At 45.9% G+C, this 25,884-nt stretch overlaps 1 protein-coding gene across 1 annotated transcript in view; it reads right to left on the bottom strand.

Annotated features, from left to right (window-relative positions):
* The window catches only part of CCDC9B (coiled-coil domain containing 9B), a 54,893-nt gene extending 29,799 nt beyond the window's left edge, over nt 1-25,094 (bottom strand). The window contains exons 1-5 of the mRNA XM_035111128.3: nt 24,975-25,094; nt 19,246-19,359; nt 16,720-16,824; nt 14,930-15,094; nt 12,284-12,436 (exon numbers count right to left, since the gene is read on the bottom strand). Coding sequence (XP_034967019.2) covers nt 12,284-12,436; nt 14,930-15,094; nt 16,720-16,824; nt 19,246-19,359; nt 24,975-24,995 — 558 coding nt within the window. The 5' untranslated portion in view covers nt 24,996-25,094. The remainder of the gene's footprint in view (nt 1-12,283; nt 12,437-14,929; nt 15,095-16,719; nt 16,825-19,245; nt 19,360-24,974) is intronic.
* Nucleotides 25,095-25,884: the final 790 nt, after the last annotated feature.

The following is a 25,884-nucleotide window of genomic DNA, read 5'->3' as shown; positions in this document are numbered from 1 at the left end:
CTGACAGCCAGCTTCCTAACAACAGCCAGACATGCTTTGCGTACAGCACACAGGGCTGCTTTGTCTCCTGTCTAGCTGATGCAGCTGGCTACCAATTCATACAGAATCCTGTCAACTTCTAGGTCTTCTGCTGCCAAAAAGCTCTCACTATTTATTACTTTGGTTGGTCTGAGTTTTGTAACCATACATGGCAGCTGCAGGAACAATTGCCTGACTTTGCAACAGCTGTGCTGGGTGCAAACTGGCAGTCCCACTAGGAGTGATAGAATCAGACAATCATAGAATTGTAGAGTTGGAAAGGGTTCCTAAGGGTCATCCAGTCCAACCCCCTGCAATGCAGAAATCTCAACTAAAGTATCTATGACACATGGCCACCCAACCTCTGCTTAACAACCTCCAAGGAAGGAGAGTCCACCACTTTCTGAAGGAGTGAAAAGCAAAAGCGAACTCAAGATCTCCAAATCGTCATCCACCCCTACCTGAATCCTACCTTCTTCTTCTTATAACATAACTTTTTTATTGGGTTTTATAAACAAGGATAATAAATGATGCAAATTAATAGACCAAGTTTCCGCATGTCATTTGTATATCACAAAAACAGAATAATATATCTGCAGTAATGTCTGCAACATATGGTTCATTATTAGCGGTCAATGTATAAGTTCTTGGTTTGTGAATTGGTTTAAAAAATAACAAGAACAAAGGGGGAAACAGGATGGAACAGAGTTAACAGATAACATTCAACACTGCATAGCCAAACATCACAAAATTGACCCAGACTGGCTGTGCAGATAGGCAAACCAATGCGATAGGAGCTGACACTAAGTACATCATCATGCACACAGGAGAGCAGGTATGAAATCCATTTAAAAGTATCGTGGTTGGAGTGTTTTCAGACAGGGATTTAATGCTGTAAGCAGATCTTTGAGGTATCAGAAAAGGGACATTGCCAACAGTTTCAAATTTTTCCCAGAAAGAAGAACAACATTGTGCAGATACCACAAAAACAACAGCAACCCTGCATGCATGCGAAGCATCCACCCCACAATTCATCCCATCTGGAAGCATCCTGAGTGATAGAAAGTGACTGGTTGGGTTTAAACACGCACGCAACTATAGGGCAACAGTTGTAGGAAAAAAGAGGATAAAGCCAGTTTGTCTCACCCATCCTGGTTTATTTTTTTTATTTAAATGGGGTTTTGTACATTTTGTTCACGTTCAGGGAGGCCCATGACAGAAATTTGCATAAAATTTGCATATGCTAATTTATGGATGCAGATGCAAATATAGCCCAACTTTCAGAGGCAAAACACCACTTTATAAGCAAAGAGGTTTTGTGTGTGTGTGTGTTTGTGTGTTTGTGTATGTGTGTTTTAAAGGTTTCCAAAAACAGAAGTCCCCTCTTCATCTTAGAATTCCCCCCACCAGTGGGGCTCTAGACCAGTTTGGGGAACATAGTAAGCTGTCTTATACTGAGTCGGACCATTGCTCCATCTAGCTCAGTATTGTCAACTGCAGCCTTTTTCAACCTCGGGTCCCCAGATGTTGTTGGACTACAACTCCCATCCTCCTAGGGATGGTAGGAGTTGTAGTCCCCAGTGGCGGAGCTCCGGCACCGGGGGTGGCGGAGAGCAGGTGGGGGCGGGGCTGGTCATGTCCCGGGGGCGCTGCCCACAGGGGCAGGGTGCACATCCTGGGGGTGGGGCATGCGTTCTGGGGGTGGGGGTGCCGCCTGTGGGGGTGGGGCACCCAGCATGGGCGGGGGGGCAGCCACGATGGAACCCCACCAGGATCACGCTGCCGGGGGCAGGGTGCTCCCCCCGCACTCCTCTTCCTCCGCCAGTGGTAATCCCACAACATCTGGGCACACGAGATTGAGAAAACGCTGGTGTATTGATTTGTCTCTAGCTTTTCATATGGGGATCTCTCCCAGTCCTGCCTGAAGATGCAGGGTTTGTACTTAACACCATCTATGTGCAATGCAAATGCCCTACCACTGAGCTACAGCCACTTCCCATGGGATTTGAAGGGAGAATTTACCCTGCAAGGGTCCACCCCTGCAATCCTGATATTTCAGTAAATGCAAGCTGGGGATAGTTCCTCCTTCAATTTCTCCGTAGTGGTAAAGACAAACGAGCAAATATCATGTAATATCCTCCCAAACATGACAGACAGCTGTCGGGCATGATTTAATTCTGGATATGTTCACAGAAGAGATGAATGACTGTGGATAGTAAAGCTTGTCCCATGGAGAAATACAGCCCCACACTTCTTGCCCTGTGCCTAGTGAAATAATATTGGGCTGATTCAAGGCTCCTGACATAAAAGTATTCCTGAGCTGATTTTGCAACATCTGAAAGTGGTAGCTTTTGAAAGCTACATGAGAGTACAGAGTCAGTAGTTCTCCTGAGCTTTAAACATGAAGAGAAGAGTAAAATACAAAGAAGACAATTCCCTGGAGCAGTTCAAAGAAACAGAGGATGCTGAGAAGGCAAGTCTGAGCTTGAATGAGCAACCTTTATTCCTGCTAATTGCTTGGGGCCTTTTTTTAGTTGAACATCAAACTGTCACAGAGACAGGCACAGTAATAACAAGGCAGAAACCCCATTTCAGTGTCGTATCTAGCATTCATTTTTTCTGTCTATGTCTCAAGAGAGCACATTTCACCAAAGATAGTTTACGTTACATGCTTGCCCATTTTATTGCAGAATTCGTCTATTTTTTACAGCAGAAATACATGAAGTGCAATAGAATACGCACACAAATGCTGTGATTTAAGGGGAGGAATTGTTCCCCATCTCTATCCAGCACTGAAGGTTGCCATCTTTTTATCTGTTTCTCCTCCTGTGCCTTTAACAGCAGTGAACTGGAAATATATGGAATTGGTAATGTAGCAGGAAGGAGGAGAGAGTAGTAATAAACGAATAGTTCTTCAAATGGAGGGGTGCAGAAAGTGAAGGATTGGTATTGAGACCTGTGTTTTTAACTTGTTCATAAACAATATTGAGTTAGGGATGAGCAGTGAGGTGGCCAGGTTTGCTGATTATACTAAATTGTTCAGGGTCATTAAAACAAAAAGAGATGGTGAAGCGTTCTACTGCCTCCAGCTGTGAGACTGGAAGTGAAGAGGAAGAAGATGCTGAGAAAGCCAGTCACTTATTTACATCCAGGATAGGGAACAGGATTCAGTTGGCTGCTACCATGGGCAATAAAGCCATTTAAGTGCTTAATCTCTATTGACATGGGCTTCACTCAAATACCAGCAACTTCAGGTTCTGCGATTGTTGCTGACTGGGAGTTCTTGTGCAACAAACCTGCTTCCCCAAAAGAGTAGATTTTTGGTGAAAGGGGTAGGAAAACGCAGCCAAAGGGTGGGATAACCCTTATACCTTGAGGTAATCTATTCTAACCACCCTGCAAACGTATCAGAATGAATGGTCATTAAATTTCATTATTATTATTTTCACTTATGAGACTCTTCCCACAAGGCAATCATTTTTGTTATACAGTATAGGTTAGATGGTTGTTGTGTCATAAGGTTCTATCACACTTTCCCATGCATTTTCCCATAACTTCCCTTATCACAAAAAGTCTGATCTTTTGGGGAAGCAGGTATGTTGCTCAAGGCCTCTTGTTTATTATTACACAAGTTGAATTTGCCAGTATGTGATTGGCTCCCACTCCAAAATAGTGACAGTCTAAAAGCACCTCTACTTCTTTATTGTCTCTACACTACACTGTCTAGCAATGGGTCTCCATGATTTCAGACAATAATTTTTGCCACCCTTACCTGGAGATGTCGGAGACTGAGACTGAGATATTCTGCTTGCAAAGCATTTGCTCTGCCACTGAGCTATATCCCTTCCCCTACTACTGAGCTAGTAAAAAGTAAAGTTTGCTTAATTATCTCTTTGTCCTTCACCCCTCCATCCCCCCTTGATTCCCCCCCCCAAAAAAAGTGAAAACTTTGAAAATATCGGGTGGCTCAGAAGGACTCGCCTCCATTTACTCCATTTGTCATCTGACCCCAATTTCATTTCATTCCTACAATCATGATGTGGCACTTACCTCTTTAGACAGGAAGCGTATTAACTCATGATATATGATCTCTCTATACACTGTTAATAAAAAAGCAATTCAAACAGTCCACAAACCATAGACGTCCAATTTAAACATGATTTGCTGCATACTAATTAACCATTATGCTTCACTGGATCTGGATACACTACTCTGAAACTTAAATGCACTGTTGCATAAAACAGCAGCCTGTTAAATGCAGCTATTACCAAAATGAAAGAGGGGGCAGAGTACAGAGAGGTCTCTGAGGAAACCCGATACTAAAAGACCCACACAGAGAGAGAGAGAGAGAGAGAGAGAGAGAGAGAGAGAGAGAGAGAGAGAGAGAGAGAGAGAGAGAGAGAGAGATTACTCAACTCTCTGCTGACAACTGGGATATTGGTGCCAGGGAAAATATTGGGCACTGGGCAGGAGGGCAGGCTATGATACCGGTAGTAATAAGGTTTCTCCTTCTTAGACCATGGGGATTTGCTTTACTGTCATGTATGGGAGAGGGAAATGATACTGCAATTCCATTTAGTCTCCACTGAAGCAGAAAGAGGCTGATATCAAATACCAGGAACCTTCTGCAGTGCGCTGGTTTGAGGAGGGTACATGTATCCGCTGGCAATCGCAAGGGATATATTTTAAGGGAAATAGCACTAAACCCCACATACACTTGCTCTTGGTGAGCCAGGATCCTCCTCAGCCCTTGGACAACTCAGTAGCCTAAGCTACCCTAAAGTGTTGCTGTGAAGATGAACTGGGATCTTAAGAGTATCGCAAGAAGCACCCACACATATGAATTAGCCCAAACCCTAGCCTAGGCCATAGATAGGAAGCTATTTTCAACCTGAGGGCTGTATTTCCTTCAGGCCAATCTTCTGGATTCAGGGCCATCTCAAGCCGGTCGGGCGCCGTGGCGCCGTGGCGCGGAGATCGCTCTGGCGCCCCCGCCCTGGTGGGCGGGGGCAGCGCGCAGCATGGCTTCCACGCGGCTTTGCAGCGCAGCGCCCTCCTGCCGGCCCGGCGCCCTGGCGCCCCCGAGACTACCCCTAGAGCCAGGCCCGTCTGTATTTCACATGTCACTGGCAGGCAGGGCCAGAGTGAAGAGAGGGTAGGCTCATTTCTGCATACCCAGCCCTCTCTATCCCCCGTCTAGGCAAGCAATAAGGAAGCATTATCAGAGTTCAAGGGCAGATTCCAGCCAGGCCAGAAACACTCAGGGAGAATGCAAAGCAGAGCCAGTGATGGGTGTTGCTGAGTGGGAGGTGGGTATGGCCTGGGGAGAATCCCAAGGGCAGATTCCCAAGAGAGAGAGGCTTGGAGGGCAGCATTTGGTTCCCAGGTGTGAGGTTTCCCATCCCTGCGCTAGGCCACGACCTTTTCTGCGGTGGCATTAAGATGCCAGGGCACTCTGCCTAAGGTGAAGCTCCACACTGCTTGCTTTACGCTGAGCAGCCAAGACTCCAACTCCTCCCCGTATCAGGCCGTTTAAGGCATTGGCTCTTAAAAAGGATTCTTATTTTTTAATCAATTTTTACTTTGAAGGATTAATATGATTTTGAATATATTGTTTTGATTTTGGTATATTTGCTATACTTAATAAAACAAACCAACTTAGATTTTTTATTTTTTTTACAGAATGGCTGGACAATAATAATAATAATTTATTATTTATACCCCGCCCATCTGGTTGGGTTTCCCCAGCCACTCTGGGCGGCTTACAACAGAAAAATGAAATAAAATAATCTATTAAACATTAAAAGCCTCCCTAAACAGGGCTGCCTTCAGATGTCTTCTAAAAATCTGGTAGCTGTTTTTTTTCTTTGACATCTGATGGGAGGGCGTTCCCCAGGGCGGGTGCCACCACCGAGAAGGCCCTCTGTCTGGTTCCCTGCAACATGGCTTCTTGCAACGAGGGAACCACCAGAAGGCCCTCGGTACTGGACCTCAGTGTCCAGGCAGAATGATGGGGGTGGAGATGCTCCTTCAGGTATACTGGACCGAGGCCATTTAGGGCTTTAAAGGTTAGCACAAACACTTTGAACTGTGCTCGGAAACGTACTGGGAGCCAATGTAGATCTTTCAAGACCGGTGTTATGTGGTCTCGGTGGCGGTTCCCAGTCACCAGTCTAGCTGCCGCATTCTGGATGAGTTGTAGTTTCCGGGTCACCTTCAAAGGTAGCCCCACATAGAACACATTGCAGTGGTCCAAGTGGGAGATAACCAGAGCATGCACCACTCCGGCGAGACAGTCTGCAGGCAAGTAGGGTCTCAGCCTGCGTACCAGATGGTGCTGATAGACAGCTACCCTGGAAACAGAATTGACCTGCACCTCCATGGACAGCTGTGAGTCCAGAATGACTCCCAGGCTGCGCACCTGGTCCTTCAGGGGCACAGTTACCCCATTCAGGACCAGGGAGTCCTCCACACCTGCCTGCCTCCTGTCCCCCACAAACAGTACTTCTGTCTTGTCAGGATTCAACCTCAGTTAGCCGCCATCCATCCTCCAACCGCCTCCAGGCACTCACACAGGTGCTTCACCGCCTTCACTGGCTCTGATTTGAAAGAGAGGTAGAGCTGGGTATCATCCGCATACTGATGAACACCCAGCCCAACCCCCCTGATGATCTCTCCCAGCGGCTGCATGTAGATGTTAAAAAGCATGGGGGAGAGGACAGAGCCCTGAGGGAGAGCCCAGGGGGTCTGAGCACTCATCCCCCCCCACCACTTTCTGAACGCGGCCCAGGAGGAAGGAGCAGAACCACTGTATGGCAGTGCCCCCAGCTCCCAACCACTCTAGACGGTCCAGAAGGATGTTATGGTCAATGGTGTCAAAAGCCGCTGAGAGATCCAGCAGAACCAGGAAATAACTCTCACCTTTGTCCCTAGCCCGCCAAAGATCATTGACCAGTGCGACCAAGGCAGTTTCAGTCCCATTATGAGGTCTGAATCCCAACTGGAAGGGATCCAAATGGTTAAAAAACCCTACTCTGAATTCCACCACCACTCAATATTTATGTGCTGCCGCTTTTCTCACATCCATCATATCGCTCCTCAAAACATACAATTTCCTGGCAATGTTTAGCTCTGTCCCTTATTCCTTGCATTCAACTCAAGCTATATGTAACTACATGTGCTCTTACTCTGGCCCTGCTCTTTGTCATCTCTCTGGATTTTCAAAAATTGGATGGGCAGAGCTCTTTCTTTGATGGTGCCCTTTTAGGAGACGGAATGTGCAAATACCGGCTTCATTTCTACTCCTTTAGCTCCCTCTTGGGGTTAGAGCATGGCATAGCACATCAAAGGAACAGTAAGCCTTGGGGGCCCTTCCAAGCAATCAGTTTTTCACGTAATAATTGCTTGGTTTGCAATTCATTCGTTGTGAGGATCCAGGCATACAATGTTGTTTTGTTGGGGAAATGGACTTTCCGCCGTAGCCAGATAATTTGACTATGGGTCAGATCAACATAATGGAAAACATTGCTTCTTGCTGTGTGAACAAGTTTTCCTGAGCTCCGGGTCACAAGCTCTCCCATTCTCCCAGCTTTCTGGCAGGCAAAACAGGAGCCAATGAGAAGCATACATTTCCACTTTTAAATAAACTACAGTGCCCTGTAACATCTGAAGGTCAGGGACTGTGGTTTGTTTAATTAAATTTGAGTAGGTGTGTTACCGTGTTTCTCCAAAAATAAGACACCGTCTTATATTTATTTTTCCTCAAAACAAAACAAAACACGGTGGCTTATTTTCAGGCGATGTCTTTTTTATTATTATTAAGTATGGTACAGTTTAATCTACAAGGTTAAACTGCCTAACACTATGGCTTATTTTCGGGGTATGCCTTATTTTCGGAGTATGGCTTATTTTCGGAGAAACACAGTAGTGAACATTGTCCCACTGACATCCAATGAACATGCCAATTGTGGCAATTTCCGCACACTCCTGGTTTCTGTTCCTGACAGAATTCTCCAAAATCCCTAGCTACAGGTTAGCCACCTCTGCCATACTCTCGCCAGCTTAGCATTGTCCACACTGACTGGCAGCAGCTGTCCAGGATTTCAGCCTGAGGTATCTCCCAATGCCACCTGAAGATCCCAGAGATTCAACATGGGACCTTCCGCACAGAAAGCATAAGCTCTCTCACTGAGCTGCAGCCCTTTTTCTCACTGGGAGAGTTCGTATTTCAAACTCTCCCATCACTAAGGCAGATGGGAAAGTTCCATTTGGGAAATGTTTTCAGCACTTGGGGAAAAGTGCTGTGTAAATATTCAGTGAATGGAAAGGGTTGCCCTACTTAGCCAACTGCAGTTTACATCCTAGTAACATCATGCTACATTGCACATGAACAAATTCCCCACATGTCTGTATATTTACAATGTAAACCTGGCCCATCAGAGGCATGCAGGGACGGCTTCTGTAAATCCCTGGAAAACAGAGGCACTTGGAAGGTCTGACATTGTATTTCCCAAGAGCTTGCACCGCACTGCAAGATAGAGTTTCCACACAAATCACCTTTAGGCTATTCAGTAGCGGAGCACATTTCACAAAAAGCTCCCCCTCTTTCCCCCGTTCCCAACCACTTTTGTGCCTCCTCTCCTCTTCATTCTTTGCCAGCTCTGTGTTTATCTAACATGCCTCAACCGTATGGCAAAGTCTGTAAAGCCCTGAGTCACTCGCAGCCTTACACAAAAAGGCATTTACTGCCAAATGTACTGTTTAAAAGCTCTTTAAACTCCAGGCCCAAATCTGCATGTACTTCACGCTGGGAGGCGTCGCAGGGCCTGGGCCCGAGAACAATGGCGCACTGTTTCTGGGGAAATGCAGACCATGAGAGAGAGAGGCTTGAGCTGGCTGCGCCGGCCGCCTCTCCCAGCGTGATTTACACTCTCTGCTTCAATGTGTCCATGTGCTCCCTGCAGGCCCGTCATCCATCTTGCCTGAGAAAACAGCCTTGCCCATCTGGGGCTGTAAAACTCTCGCATGCCCCCCCCCCCCGCTCACCATGTCAACAGCCTTTTCTTTTCTGTCCTCGCAGGCGTGGGGCAGAGTGTAGGCCCGGCAGCTGAGTTACAGCCTGAAGACTGAATAGGACGCACAGCTTGTGCTCTTCTTGGGCTAATCCTCTTCTCTGTCAGCAGAATGTCACTCGGGCACCATCTATTTGAGGCAGCTGGAGCTCGGCTCCAAAGTCTGCTTTTAAAAACCTTGGCCCAGAAAGCGCAGAAGCACACGCTTCAGAAGATGCCGCAAGGAAGTGGGCCCTCAGATAGTGGCTGGACAACGTCCTTCTGAGGGAGACAGTCTTGCCTCTTGGTTAGAATCAGTGACATTCTGAAAAACTGGATTCTGCGCCTTTTAATCCTATATCACTTTCCCCTGTACTTAGTTGCGCAATTTCTAAACAGGGGTGCTATTATTATTATTATTATTATTATTATTATTATTATTATTATTCCTGTTCCTGTTCCTGTTCCTGTGCCTAACAGCGGCCTGATAAAAGACAATTGTTGTTGGTGGTGTAGAGGTAGTAACATTAAAAAAAGAGATTTGTTTTGTTTATAAATATCAGGATTTTGTCCTCAAGATCTTAAAATATTCTCACTTAAAGGTGAAAAGTAACAGAACTGTTTTTGTGTCAAGAGCTGTATTCCCTCAGGAGTAATTTTTGGGGGGTACATACAAATGATTGGGAGGGCCAAAATCTTCTTTCTCTACCCAACATCCCATTTGCTCTCACAGTGCACGAGGACAGAAGCCCTTCCACAGCTGCCATCCCAATGAACTGTGCCCCTTCCCCACAGTGTGACAATTAGAATTAAAGATAAACCTCCCATTGGCAAAAATGAGAAGTGTTTTTCCTCTAAGCCTAACTGACATGCGAGTGAGGGCAGGAGGAGAGGCCAGTCCTGGCTAGAGATGCAAGGGACTGAACATTTTCCTATAAAATGTTTTGCTTTTATGCCTGAGGCCTAGATGATCACATAATTTGACAGATTTATCTTAAGTCAATTGATATTGCAGTGGGCCCAGCCAACATTTCCACTTTCCAGTGTTGTAGAATGAATTATGAGAGCTGTGTTGAGTTTCAATGGGTGTCGGGGACAGACACCCTACTCAGCCATGAAGCTCACTGGTTAGGCTTGGGTAAGTCATCATCTCTCCTGTTGACTCACATGCCGAGCTTTTTCTGAGGGTAACTCTGTGTACCACACCATGAGTTCTTCAGGGGAAGGGTGCAATACAAAAATGGTCAATAAAAGGTAAAAAGGACCCCTGGACGGTTAAGGCCAGTCAAAGGCGACTATGGGGTGCAAAGCTCATCTCATTTTTTAGGCCAAGGGAGCTAGTGTTTGTCCACAGACAGCTTTCTGGGTCATGTGGCCAGCATGACTAAACCGCTACTGGTACAATGGAACACCATGACAGAAGCCAGAGTGCATGGAAACGGCATTTACCTTCCTGCCACGGTATTTATCTACTTATACTGGTGTGCTTTTGAACTGCTAGGTTGGCAGGAACCATAGCTGCCAAGTACCCGGCGGAGAAATCCAGGATCGGCAGCTGCACGACACCGGAAGTTGCGTAGATGCAACTTTCGGTGTCACTTTGCCCATCTATGGGCACTGAAAATGGCCGGTGCTGGCACCGGAAGTCGCGTCTACACATGTCCGGACGTGCGTAGACGCAACTTCCGGTGTCAGCGCCGACCATTTTCGGTGCCCATAGATAGGCAAAGTGACACCGGAAGTTGCATCTACGTACTTCCGGACATGCGTAGGTGCGACTTCTGGCGCCGGCGCGACTTCTGGCGCTGGCGCCAGCCATTTTCTGGTGCCCATAGATGGGCAAAGCGGCACCAGAAAAATGGCCACAGACAGGGGGGGGGGAAGGGAAATTAACGGGAGAGGAGCTGGAATGGGAGACCTCTGGGAAACGGTAAGTAAAAACGGAGGTTTCCCGGGAAACACGGGGTACTTGGCAGCTATGGCAGGAACTGGGACAGAGCAACAGGAGCTCAACCTGTCGTGCGGATTCAAACCACCGACCTTCCAATCAGCAATCCCAATAAGCTCAGTGGTTTAGATCTCAGCATCACCCACTGTCATCAGTACAGTGGTACCTCTGGTTAAGAACTTAATTCGTTCCAGAGGTCCATTCTTAACCTGAAACTGATCTTAACCCGAGGTACCACTTTAGCTAATGGGGGCCCCCGCTGCCACCATGCTGCTGCCGCCACCCAATTTCTGTTCTCATCCTGAGGTAAAATTCTTAACCCGAGGTACTATTTCTGGGTTAGCAGAGTCTGTAACCTGAAGCGTCTGTAACCTGAAGCGTCTGCAACCCGAGGTACCACTGTACAAATAAACTTTAGGATGTGATTCCTCTTGATTTACCTAAGGAGGCCATGGACAGTGCTATGACGACATCCTAGGGAAGGGCAAAGATGGGACTGTTTCCCAGAGCCATTTCAAGGGACTTACCTGCTTCACTGGCTACTTAAATGGTAGAAGACTCAGAGTCAGAGCAGACAGAGTGGTTTGGGAGCTGTAGCTGCAGCATTGAAGGTGTCAGAAACTGGCACCTAAAGCTCTTGCTTGAGTTCCGCTAGCGCAGTTACTGCATGCTATCTCAAGATGTCACAGCTGAGGAAGCATCACTGAACAACTAACAAAGCATGGACGTTCCCAGATGAATACACCACGAATGCACTATTATTGCATCAATGACATGTTGCAGATGACACTTGCCAAAAAATAATAATATCAGTTTGGAAGGGCCTTAGGAAGCTGCCTTAAGTTATACCAAGTCAGACCACTGGCCCAACTAGCTCAGTACTGTCATCTCTGGTGGGCAATAGCTCTCTAGCATGCCAGGAAAGAGTTTTCCCCAACTGCACTGGGAGAGAGACCCCTAAGATGGACTGAGGGAGCATTTGCATTCTACTGTATAGCCTTTCCATCACCCCTTCTCTTTTCAGTCTGCTGCAGTAAGCAAGATTTCCATGTTCACCCCACAAGACATCAGAGAGGTAGCTGCATAAGTGGATTGTTGCAGCATTGGAGCAGAAAGCAAGTTTCCAAATAATTTTCTGCTTCCCAAAAGCACCTCTGCATCAGGAGGTAGCAGCCTTGGAAACATGTATTAACACTGGGGCTGGGCGATGGGATTGAGTCCAAGGAGAGAACTGGAACCAAAGGGAGCCATTTGGGAAAATACTCACCCTGCCTTTGTTGTCCATTGTAATAGCAATCTGCATCCTTCTTCCCCTGCGGAAAGCAACCAACTGATCAATCTCTTCTTCACTGATGTCTGGGGCCTCCCCTGGGCTCACAAGACACTCTGACCCTCGTTTTTCACTCACAACCCGCTTTCCCTAGAAAAAGCAGAATCAGAGTATGCTGTTTCTTGCCCTGTACAGTATGTATAGAAAGGTGCATATTTAGAGTAAGTATGCCTATTTGGCGCTGAAAAAACAAGTATAGTAAATAGCAAATTCCATTCATTGATAGCTACCAGTTGTAATCAATCTAATTCCGAAAAGAAATATTTCAGCCAGAAATTCAAGATAATGAACCTTTGTGGATAACGTATAAGGTTATTAGTTATTAGTTTTGTTGCACTAAACTAATCAAGACTAAAGTAACAAGTGTTCTCTTAATTTTTTGTCAGCATTTAGGAGGGCTGTGTAAAGATCAGCTAACTCCCTTCGGGGTTGATTAATTTTCTTAGCTTCCGAGCCAAAAAATTCTCATCATGGGAATTGTTTTCCTGGATGAAAACCAGCACGACTAAGCAAAATGTAGCAGAGATGTTATAATTTTTATTCCATGTAATTGAAAAGATCACTATGTTTTGAGGGTAGCACACAGATTACTTAGAACGCGTAGACTCAGAGTAACAGAATCAACTAATGATGTCAAAGACTTCTGCTAGCACAGCAGGGCTTTCTGCTCCATCTTCCCTCATGCACCCTAAAATTGGCTCAAGGGGAGTTGGGAGAACCCCCGAACAGTATGCCAGGGCAGGAAAGGAGAACCATTCCACCTGGCTCACTTTGCAGTAATTTATGAAAATGAATGAGAGAAATGACTGAAACACATTTTCATACCAAAATTTACCGCATGCAGCATTAATAACAGGATTTGAACTGCAAGAAAAAAATCTGACTACACATGAAGGGTGGAATCCAATGTAGTGCTAAGGCTTTTTTAGAATTTATGCTTGTGCAACAGAATGTTTCCCCCCATTTCCTCTCCCATACACTCCCTTAATCTGTTCTAGGAGTTTCCCCAACCCTCTGGAAGAGATTTCAGGTGGATAGTGGAAAGGGACGGGGGGGGGGGAGTCCTGTTGTACAAGCAGAAATTCTTGCACTAATGGGACTTGTTAGTAAAATACTGCCCCCAACCCTCTTTGCTTCTGACATCTTCAACCTGTATTAGCACTCATGGAAACGCTCTTTTTAGAAATGCCTAAGAACAGAAAAGACTTGTATTTCAAGCTTTCATACTGCTGGGCAGGGCTATTTTTCTAGAAAAAGATGTGCCGGAACTCACCATGAACACCTCCCTCCTTCTCGTGGAGCCCACCTTAGAGGTGTCAGAACTGGGGCTGGGGGGGGGGAAGCCCTGCTACTGGAGCTTCGAAGCACCAACCCCATGTCCTCTTCCTGTCTTTGAGGTCTTGATTCTGACAGTATTTAGTTGAACCCAAACATGTTGCTCAAGTCAAGGATCTGCCATTGCCTTCTTTAATGTTATTGTAAGAGATTCATATTACACTCTGCTTGTATGTCAACACAGCCTAATGTGATGTGTTGTTTTGACTGCCACTGCGAACGAAACAGATGTCGTCACCGAGCTGTCCCCAAAGATGTCTAGAGAGCTTTCTGAAGTGGTGGAAATGAATTTACAATCCTATCAGGCAGTAAAAGACTGAAGGGTCACTTACAATCTGAGTGCAAGCTGCTTTCTTTTTCGACTGCTGGAGATTTACTACCGGGTATTTGTGACAACGACTCCAAATTGGCTAAAGCCTATATGTTGTATAGGAGGAACATTCTCACAAAGATTACCACCCGAATGCTGACTTACTCAGCAAGCAATAATATGGACTTCATTAAAAGTTTGATTAGTCCTGTAAAATTATCCTGTGTGGATTGTAAATACATTTGCTCACAGATGAAGCTCACTGGGTGGCCTCGCTGGAATGGAGTGTTGGGGAACCAGATTCAAAACCTGCCCTACCGTGACTCTTATTGGCATAGCTGCCAAGTCTCCCATATTCCCCGGGAAACCCCCATTTTTCCAGCTGCCCCCAGCCGAAAAAACGGATTTTTTTGTTTTTCCCCAGTTTATTCTGGCGCAGTGGCCATTTTGGAACTGGGCGGAGCATGCTCAGAAGCGACTTTTGATGCTGCTTTGCCCAGTTCCAAAATGGCTGCAGTGCGACTCTGGTGTGACAGCCATTTTGGAACAGGGCAGAGCAGCATCAAAAGTCGCTTCTGAGCATGCTCCGCCCAGTTCCAAAATGGCGGCAGCGCTACTTCCGGTCTGCTACTTCCGGTCCAGTCCCTTATTTCTCAGGCCGGAACTTGGCAGGTATGCGTTATTGGGTGGCCTTGTGGATCATGCTGGGTTGGGATATTAGAGAACCAAATTCAAACCCTGCTTGCACATGAACTGTATTGGATTTTTTGGGCAAAGCGTTCACTATGCTAACTAACAATGTGGGACCCACCTTTTTTGCTGAATGTATGTTGCTCTGTTTCAACTGGAATACTTTTACTTGTGTTTCATCATTGCAACCTGAATTTGCTGGCATCTCTATAGATTCAGCACTTTTAAAAAACGGGCTAGGGACTCACCTTGGCTTTATTGTCCATGGTAACAGCCAACTGAACCCTCTTCCCCATCCTGAATGTAAACAAGTGATCAGATTCCTCGTCATCTTCCTCCTCCTCACTTCCGATCCCAAAACTGGAGGCAGGAGGGCCGCTGCTTCCCCATTTCTCACTCACGACTCTTTTCTCCTGCCAATAGGACAAACACTTAGCTAGGAAATGGTCAGGATGTTACCATATTAACCTCCTTCCTTTCTCTTTTCCCTCAACAGCTGGGGAGAAGAGGCTATGAAAATGTCAGGAGGGCTCTATGACTGCACACTTTTTGCCAGTGATACATATACTGAGAAATTCTTTCCAAAGAAATAGCTGGTCCTTTTGTCCAATTTGCTAGGCAACCTATAAATCTGGAGAGGGGAAAAAGCATCTCTTCAATTATGAATCTGACATTTGGCGGAAATGTCAAAGGTTTAGGAAAACAATAGGGTCGTCATGGTGTAGATCTTTATTCATGAGAAATAGTTGATCCAATAGTGTGTGCTGGGCTCACTCCAGTCTTTCATAGTCTATTCTCTTCTACAGTGGAACCTCGGTTTACAACTACCTCTGTTTATGAACGCCTCCGTTTACGAATGCCGCGGACCCGGAAGTGTTTACATCTGGGTTCCGCGGCATCGGATGCGCAGACCACTTCTGCGCAGCTCACGCATACGCAGAAGCTATCTGCGCAGCACACGCGTGCTCAGAAGCGCTCTATTGGTGCTTCGCACATGCGCAAAAGCGTGCCTTCGAGGAGCGAATGCCTCCGTTTACGAACGCCTCCGTGGAACAGATTGCATTCGTTAACCGAGGTTCCACTGTATTATTATTTTTAAACCATAGTTCACAGAGGTGTTTAAATTTACTCCTCAATGGAGAGCCATCCCCAAACACATGTACTTGCACATACTGTATTACTGTTACATTTAGGTAAAGGTAAAGGACTCCTGACACTTAAGTCCAGTCGCGAACGACTCTGGGGTTGCGGCGCTAATCTCGCTTTACTGGCCAAGGGAGCCGACATTTGTCCACAGACAGTTTTTCTGGGTCATGTGGCCAGCATGACTAAACCGCTTCTGGTGAAACCAGAGCAGAGCATGGAAACAGGGCCGTCTTAAGCATGCCCGCGCCCTGGCGCGCCGGATCCCTCCGGCGCCCCCCGCCCCACCCCATTTCCCAGCTGCCTGCCTCTGTTGCAATGCCCCTGCATGCAGCGGAGGCGGCCCCAGGCCCGCGCGCCTCCAGAGAGCGGCCTGAACAGGTGAGAGGCGCACCTAGGGCTGCATCTGGCGCGCCTGGGGCAGCCTCCGCCGCGCCTCTCAGTGGGCGCAGCAGCGCCCCTGGTGGCCTGGCGCCCTGGTGCCCCGCGCCACCTGACCCGGGCCTAGAGACGGCCCTGCACGGAAACACTGTTTACCTTCCCGCCAGAGCGGTACCTATTTATCTACTTGCACTTTGACGTGCTTTCGAACTGCTAGGTTGGCAGGAGCTGGGACCAAGCAACGGGAGCTCACCCCGTTGCGGGGATTCGAACCGCCAGCCTTCCGATCAGCAAGCCCTAGGCTCAGTGGTTTAGACCACAGCGCCACCCGCATCCCACTGTTACATTTAGGAACCTGTAAATCATTCCGAGAGCCGATAGAGCCTGAAGCCTGATGGTCTCTATGTTTATTACATATTGATTTCATAATCTATCACAGCTAAGACCTCTCTAATCTTGCAAGAATGGAACGTATAAAAATCCTTCCTTAGCAGGAAGGGGAAATAATGCTTACATTATGGGCTTTGGTGATGGTGATGGTGAGGCCATCTGGCCTGGCTTTCCTCGAAGTGACAGCCATTCCCTCCTGCTCTGCTCGCTTCCTGTCCTCTTCTATTTCCTGCAAAAATGACAGCCAGCTCCTCTATCAGATCAGCTTACAACAAGCGGAAAGCTAGAAACAAAGCAATCTCAAACAAAGGGAGAAACATAGGGAAGCTATGAGAAACTGTACATTCATCAGCACACATTTTCCGCTGCCAATATATTTGACAATAGCAACATCCAGGTGATGACTATATTTACCAAGGCTTTACTGAGACATGTGATTTCTTCTTCTTCTTCAGAGAGTTGAAGATAGTTTTAAAGACCACCTCTCTCCATATGAACCTACCTGGACCCCTAAGATCATCATCTTATGCCTTTCTTTATGTGCCTCCTCCATGAGAGGTCTAGAGGGTGGCAACATAAGAACAGACCTTTTCTGTAGTGGCTCCTTGTTTGTGGAATGCTCTCCTCAGGGAGGTTCAGCTGGCGTCTTTATTAGTAGCCAGGAGAAAACATTCCTCTTTAACCAGACCTTTGGCTGATTGACATCTACTAGTGCCCTTTCAAAATGTGTTGTGGAAGGTTATTGTGTTGTCTTTGTTTTTGTTTTTATTATGTATTTTGTGTTTCTCATATTGTGATTTTATGATTTTATGTTGTGAACCGCCCTGAGATCTATGGGAATTATTATTATTATTATTATTATTATTATTATTATTATTATTATTTGATATGGACAGAGGACGGAGAAGGGGACGACAGAGGACGTGATGGTTGGACAGCGTTCTCGAAGCTACGAACGTGAGTTTGACCAAACTGCGGGAGGCAGTGCAAGACAGGAGTGCCTGGCGTGCTCTGGTCCATGGGGACACAAAGTGTCGGACACGGCTAAACGACTAAACAACAACAATGGTATGTAGACACTATTTTCACCTCTGGTAAACAGGTTTCACAGGTTTTATATTCTGGCATCATCTGATTGACCAAGAGGCCTCAAAAGAAAGATGCCTCCACTCTTGCAAAGATTATTGCCTGTCTCCAGTCTCATTTTCAGTCTCTTAAATCCTGCATGCCCAAACACAGTCTCAATACATTGATTCAGGGTAGACTGCTATTGCACACTTCCTGAATGAAATATAGAGCTGGTATTAGCATACTGATGACAACACGCTCCAAAGCTCAGGTTAATCTGACCCAGAAATGTCAATGGATGGTAAACCATACAGTACAGTGGTACCTCAACTTACGAATGTCTCGACTTACGAAGGTTTCGACTTCCGAAGTCGGCTAACCCGGAAGTATTTTCGCCCCGCGCGCGGTCAGCGCATGCACAAAGTGCAAAATCGCGCTTTGCGCATGCGCAAAACGGACGCTTCAACTTCCGAAGTTTTCGACTTCCGAAGAGCGCCGCGGAACGGATTGCCTTCGTAAGTCGAGGTACTACTGTATTCTGACTCCTATGGGGCACCTTGAAGGCCCTTCCACACTTGGTTTGTCCCGCCAATTCTAGACATGGGTCCAAGAGGGGTTTTCTTTGTCCTGCCCCCACTTTCCCCAGGAAAACCTAATGTTTACTGCTATTCAGAACAAGTACCAATCCACAGAAAACCCAATTGACATTCAGCAGTGAACAGCTGGTTTTCTCAGGTAAAGTGGCGGAACAAAAAAAAAGTATAGGACCCGTGACTAGAAATCATGAGACAAACAGTATGAATAGGCCTCAAGTCTATATAATTGAGGAGGTATCTTGCAACAGTGCCCAAGCAGAAGTTATTGGCCATAGGCTTCCTCCCCATTCCCCAACATGATTGCTGTTCCTTAGTGTGAGGGACAGAAGCTACAGGCAGGTCCCTCCCATCTTAAGTACCAGTTCGTCTCCCAGCGCTAGTGCTAGTGGGGAGGGAGATATCTCCAGCGGAGACTCAGGAAGTGGTGACCGAGGCTCAGGCAAGGTAGCCTAGCGTGGGAAGGGAAGTGGGAGGCAAGGGAAGAAGGCCGATCCCGCCGACCCCGGAATTGCGCAGGAAACGACGGGGGCGGAGATTCAGTATTCCTAGACTACTTTGCTGGAAGAAAATGCGCGAATCTCCATTCGGAAGTTCTGACCCCTAACTGACAACATGTACATAGCACTGTTCCGCACTGTAAATAATCAGCACTAAATAAAAGGATGAAAAGACAACGCTTTGAGGAGTCTTTACTCTAGAGTAGCCGCTACCGCGCCTGTGACACTTAGGTTCCTTGGTTTAGGCTCCTTATTAATTCTGGCAGCCTGATCTTTTATGCAGAATAATAATTTTGAAATTCCAATCCTGGTCGGAATAAATGCTGATTCCTATGTCACCTACTTCAAGTTACTTCGGCCTCATCAAGCTACTGGTGTCAGCTGAACAAAGAATGCAACAAACTGAATTTTTAAAAGGAGTTATCAGCGTATAGGGCTTCAAACGTTCACCAAGGAGGCCCCGAAACTGAGCTAAGAAGTCAAACATACGTGATATCTTCGCATAAGGGCTTCGTTCTTTTTCCGCAAAGCTATGATTTTCTTATCCAGTTCGACATCTTTTTGTTCTTTTTTCCGCAACACTGCATCATCCACAGTGGCATCCTAATGAAACGAAAGAGCTTTAGGGGATTTCCACATATGGTCAGTAAAACAGATAACAGATACACATATGGTTAATAGTACAGATTTTACTTTTTTACATTTATATTCCACCATTCTTCCATCATGGGACCCATTTGGTCTTAGTTTCAGCAAGGTGATAGCCTTGTTATTTATTGAAATTCATATGTAGTTGTTCCTCCCAAAGAAGGAATTTTGGCCATACCATGGGATCTCTTGAGAGCCAGTGTGGTGTAGTGGTTAAGAGCAGTAGACTCGTAATCTGGGGAACCGGGTTGGCGTCTCCGCTCCTCCACATACAGCTGCTGGGTGACCTTGGGCTAGTCCCACTTCTCTGAAGTCTCTCAGCCCCACTCACCTCACAGAGTGTTTGTTGTGGGGGAGGAAGGGAAAGGAGAATGTTAGCCGCTTTGAGACTCCTTTGGGTAGTGATAAAGCGGGATATCAAATCCAAACTCTTCTTCTTCTTCTTTGTCTTCTCTCTTTCAACCAAGAAAAAGATGGAAGACAAAGGTTTTCATCACCCACAGCAATCAAACATTTAGCACTGTTTTAAAGTCACAGAAGATAGGTACCCAGTGTCCTATTTTGAATAAACATAGCCAGATAGCATTTTAACTTAAAATTGTAATGAAAAAATATAAATTTGGATAAGTATGTGGCCTACTATATGCAATAGTATATTTATACTATAATATTGACACTGACAAACCTGTGTGCGTGTGTGTTCTGCTAAGATCTGTATGCCAAAGCAGAGGTTTCATGTAAGATATAAGGCATGCTACAATAAGGGTAGTTTACTGAAGCATTAACAAGATCAAAATCCAAATATATCCACCAGAAAGAGCAGCACTTCTAAATGAAGGGAGGATCAACAGCAGAGCCAGCTGCAGGTTTGAGGAAATCCTGAGTAAATACTTCTAGTGGCCCCCTCCTCAATCAGTCAACCACTTCCTCTATTGGTAAGCCCTGGCACTGTTGCGGTGGGCAGGTAGGCAAAAGCAACACTGAATAGCATTGGATGGCTGATTCCAGCTGCCACTGAAATTTGCCACAATGCCCTGGGACAATGATATGCAAGGTTACTGATGCTGGCTCTGATCAAAAGCATCTAAGCATCTTGATGGCCATTCCTGGAAAGAAGATGACAAACTCAATGGGCCCTTAGTATGATCCAGCAGACCTCTTCTTATAAAGTAAGACTGGGTTTTTAGGGCAAAATGTGATTTCCTTGCAAAAGGAATCAGTGAAATCTGGACAAAAGAAGAATCTGTATTAAGCAGGTGGTGTGGCTTCTCAAGCACTATTTTTCTCTGCAAAATGGGTTGAGTTAGAGCAGTAATAGCTGGTATCTGTGAGCTTGTGTATATTTTGGCACTTAATCGAAAACATTTCCCCTCCCCAAATATTTACCAGCCCCCCCCCCAAAAAAAATTCATGGTAAATCACAATTTCCTAAGTTACAAATTCAGTTTAGGTGTTAAATATCAAGTCTGCCTAATGTGCAAATTTTCCTTATGAGAAATATCCCCCCCCCAAGGTGAGGAAAATATTGGGTTCTTTTATCATTATCAAATGTCTTGGCAAAGAGAGTGGGTGGGTAGCTTTGGAAATTCAGTGGAGAGAGGCAGGGATGTTACACTTTTGCAAAATTGTTTAAATTAGATTTGGATCCAACCCGGTTCCTAATGCTTGTTATGTCACCTTTGTGTGGGCGAGTGACATCCATACATAATCAGGGGGGAAGTTAGGGGCTAGGTAGGCGGAATGGAATCAGACAAGGCTGCCATTTTACCACCTGAGGCAGACTGCAAAATGGCATTTCCCTCTCAAGCAGGGAAGAAAAGGGGAGGGGAGATCTACATCAGGATTAAGTGTGTGTGTGTGGGGGGGGGGGTATCAACACCAGGATCTGCTGCCCTGGTGGATCCTGCAGCCTGAGGCAGTCACCTCACGTTGCCTCATGGGTGGGCCAGCCCTGGAATCAGAGCAATGTGGATTCTGAAATACACTCCTTTAATTGTGTATCTTACAAAAATGTGCAGTGACCAAGCCACATTCCATAGAATCCTTTGCTAAATTGTGCAGAGGTTGGTTATTCAAGCCATTTAATAAAGCCATATACTAATAGCAACATATGCTAGGAATGTAATAAGTTGAGTCAGACCATTATCTCCAGTGGGGGGCTTTTTCAGCCCAAGGGTCTTATTCCCTCATGGGCGACCTTCCAAGAGTCATATTGGGATAAAAACCAGGTAGACATAATACAGCATGTATAATCATAATAAAAACGAGGACTCTATCTTGTACTCCCCACCCCCGACAAGAATCCTGGGAGCTGTAGTTTGTAAAGGGTGCTGAGATTTGTTAGGAGACCCCTATTTCCCCTCACAGAATTACAATTCTCCGAGTTCTTTGGGAAGAGGGATTGATTGTTAAACCACCCTGAGAGCTCCATCTCTGTGAAGGGAAAGAGGGGTCTCTCAACAACTCTCAACACCTTTAACAAATTACAGTTGCCAGGATTCTTTGAGGGAAACAATGATTGTTTGAAGTGGTATGATACTGCTTTAAATGTACGTATGGTGCAGGCAGGGCCAATGTTTTGCTCTTGCAATGCGCCTTTTAGTGAAAATATAACAATGCTCAATCTGGCAAAGAATGCAGGGAATCAAAGTCGACTTCAAAAAGAGCCAGGCTATGCAGCTATTAGTAAAAAAAATTAAAAGGTACACTATGCCACCACTGTGCTGAAGCTACAAAGCAGGTCTGGGTGACTGCCTGAGAATCTCTAATAATAATAATAATAATAATAATAATAATAATAATAATAATAATAATAATAATAATTTATTTATTTATACCCCGCCCATCTGGCTGGGTTTTCCCAGTCACTCTGGGTGGCTTCCAACAGAAAAATAAAATACAATAATTTATTAAACATTAAAAGCCTCCCTAAACAGAGCTGCCTTCAGGGCTTTAAAGGTCAGCACCAAAACTTTGAATTTTGCTCGGAAACGTACTGGGACCCAATGTAGATCTTTCAATGAAGATCTTTCAATATGTCACCTTAGTTTATCTACATGATTTGAAAGACTTTTCAAATGGGAACAGTGGCTGGGGAAACCCAGCCAAATGCACAGGGTATGTATAAATAAATAAATAAATAAATAAATAAATAAATAAATAAATATTTCTTGGACTACTGCAATGCGCTCTACGTGGGGCTACCTTTGAAGGTGACCCAGAAACTACATCCAGAATGCGGCAACTAGACTGGTGACTGGGACTGAGACCACATAACACTGGTCTTCAAAGATCTACATTGGCTCCCAGTATGTTTCCAAGCACAATTCAAAGTGTTGGTGCTGACCTTTAAAGCCCTAAATGGCCTCGGTCCAGTATACCTGAAAGAGCATCTCCACCCCCATCGTTCTGCCCGGACACTGAGATCCAGCGCCGAGGGCCTTCTGGCGGTTCCCTCGTTGCGAGAAGCCAAGTTGCAGGGAACCAGGCAGAGGGCCTTCTTGGTAGTGGCACCCACCCTGTGGAATGCCCTCCCATCAGAAGTCAAAGAGAAAAACAGCTACCAGATTTTTAGAAGACATCTGAAGGCAGCCCTGTTTAGGGAGGCTTTTAATGTTTAATAGATTATTTTATTTTATTTTTCTGTTGGAAGCCACCCAGAGTGGCTGGAGAAACCCAGCCAGACGGGCTGGGTATAAATTATTATTATTATTATTATTATTATTATTATTATTATTATTTCTCTGATTTGTATAATATTTCCCACCAGCCCCACTTTCATTTCCAGGATTCTGGTACACGACTGCAAATAAAACATTTTTAAGTGTGTTAAAATGCCTTATACAAATGGGACACAAGATGGCGATAGTGAGCTATGGCAGATTCAATATATTTTTCAAAACGTTTATTTTTAAAAAGCATTTTCACAACTTTTAAAAATATGTGTCTAGATTCCACCCCAGTGGGGATAACATTCATGGTGAAATGTGACTGGGACTTAACATAATGCTTTGATATTTTTGTTTGTGTGTATGTATGTATGTATGTATGTATGTATGTATGTATGTATGTATGTATGTTAACAAAACTTAAGTTTTATACCACTTTCTTGGTCTCCAGAACACCTGGAATAGTGAATAGTAGTCAAATAAAGGGTTACCAAGCAAGAAAGCCTTAAGCAGAGGGAGCCAAAGTGGTGCCATCTGTATGTTGTAGGACCACAACTCCTATCATCACTGTTGGAGTGCAGGATGAGGATTTGCTGCAACATTTTGTTGCAGGCCCACTCGCTGATCTTTTTCAATTATCTCCAAGATTTGGGGCTGAAGAAGAAATTCCTTTCCTTGCACATGCACACACACCCACACACCCACACACAGAGAGAGCAGTAGCAAAGCAGCAACATAAGCCTAGCTGAATGACCCCAAAAGTGCAAAGCAGCACTTTGAGGCCTGACTGATGGCTGGCACACACACTGATTCACTGGTGAAAATGGACCAACACGTTGCAGCGTGGTCAGCGATTTTCTTCCTGGCTGTTTGCTGCTGAGTTGCAGCCAGTTAGTAACGAGAGGGTATATTTCCACTGCCAAGCTACTGGAAAGAATGCCGACTCCGCTGCCACTTTGGATGGAAAGGGACACCCCTGGCATAAAAGCTCTTCTGGGGAGTGAGGTACCCGTATGCCACAGTGACTAGTTCGGGGGAGTTATAAATGGCTTTAGCAGAAGAAACGTGCAGTGGCTGTGAATCAGAAGGCATTCTTGCTTGCTTGGAAAACAGAGAGCCCAATGGGAGAGGAGAAGGGGAGGGAGGATCAGACATGCATAGATATCTTTCGCTATCCAAATGCAACAGAAAAGGAGGGGGGAAGGATAGTGAAGCTTCATGGAGGGTGGCGGGGGGGGGGGCTGGCATTGTACCCAACATTTCAAGTTCACCCACTCGCTGTCAGTTCTTGGTGGATGGGATTCTCTCGCAGATCTTGGCTCTGGCTACAGGATTCCACCCCCCACCTGCCGCTTTCAAAGTCAGCTATTTATGATATGAAAGACTCAGAAAAGAAGCAGGGCTGAGGAGATAAAGAAAGCCTGGGGGGTGGGGGAAGAGAGGGCCTCTCAACCCAGCATTTTGTCATCTACTTAGCCAATGCACAAGTGCTCTCGTAAACATGCCCGGCCTTTGTGCTGCTCGAGGCAGCGCCAATCTCCCGGTCTTTGGGATGGGAAGTGTCCATCATTACCCAACATTCTGTGTTGTTGTTGTTGTTGTTGTTTTAAATTCTCCTTCCCCTTCTTTGTGGCGGGGGCGGGGGAGAGGGAAGCTGATATCCTCCTGAAGGATGTTCACATCCTAACCTGGTCACATCCTAACCTGCTGTACCAAAAAAAAGCACCTTTCTGCCCTCCCACATCTCTCAGATACACATCTGCTGGCCGAAAGCGAAGCACCCCAAAATGACAACACAAAGCAAAAGGCGAAAGGCAAGAAGAAGAAGTCATTTCTTGGCTTTGCTGAATGCAAGGCTGACTCCCCCACATCCCTCCCAGTTACAACAAAGGCAGCACTCACAGATCGGTGCATTTTGGACATCAGAGGTGAAGCTCGGCGGATTCCACAGCAGAGCTAAAAGAGGAGAGCCATCAGACGGCCTTTCTCAGTACTGGCTGCACAGCATACAAGATCATGTTTTGATTACAAAAGCCCTGTCTGGGCTCCCAGCCAAAAGCACTGGCTGCCTAATATACGAAAGCAGAGGCAAGCAATCAGAGCGCTGGTCTGTCCTCCTCTCCACTCTTCGTTCGCCTTGCAGGGAGAACGTACCTCTTGCTACTCCCTGTGACTTCCAAGCACTCCTTGGTGCCACAACCCACCCCTACCCCAAAAGTACACATCTAAAGGGCAAATTTGCATCTCAACAGCTGGACTTCATGTGCAGCTGTTTGTGGGGTTTGTTCGTATATAGCAGTCATAGAATCATAGAGTTGGAAGAGACCACAAGGGCCATCCAGTCCAACCCCCTGCCAAGTAGGAAACAGTGTGGGCAAAGTTTTTATAACTACAGAATCATACTAGGCCAATCAATCCACCCCATCCTATATTTAAAGCAGTGGTTCTTCTGTGATCAAGGGATCACTGCTGGTTCTGGGGAGGCATTCCTATTTGATCATAAATAAATAAAATGGGAAGGTGCTGGAAAGGCAGAGACCTTTGTGGTTTCTACCACATAGAGGAAGAGGCATCCTGCTTCCCAGTTGTTCTTAAACTACTCTGAAAAGCAGCTTGCCTCTTCTGCAGTGCAAGCAGCTTCACTGGAAATACACGTCGCAGAAACTCCAGCTGTGTGCACAATTCTCCCCTGTGCATGAATTCATTGGGTCCTGGCTGCATTGCCTGCAGACAAACGCAGATATTGAGGGTTAATGCCGAAGTCTCCCATGTATCCTTCCATATGATGGCATTAGGGTAAGAAAAAAATAGC

This window comes from Zootoca vivipara, chromosome 1 (assembly GCF_965207765.1).
Source record: "Zootoca vivipara chromosome 1, rZooViv2.hap1.1, whole genome shotgun sequence".
Taxonomy (NCBI): Eukaryota; Metazoa; Chordata; class Lepidosauria; order Squamata; family Lacertidae; genus Zootoca; species Zootoca vivipara.
This window is presented reverse-complemented; position numbering and strand designations above follow the sequence as displayed.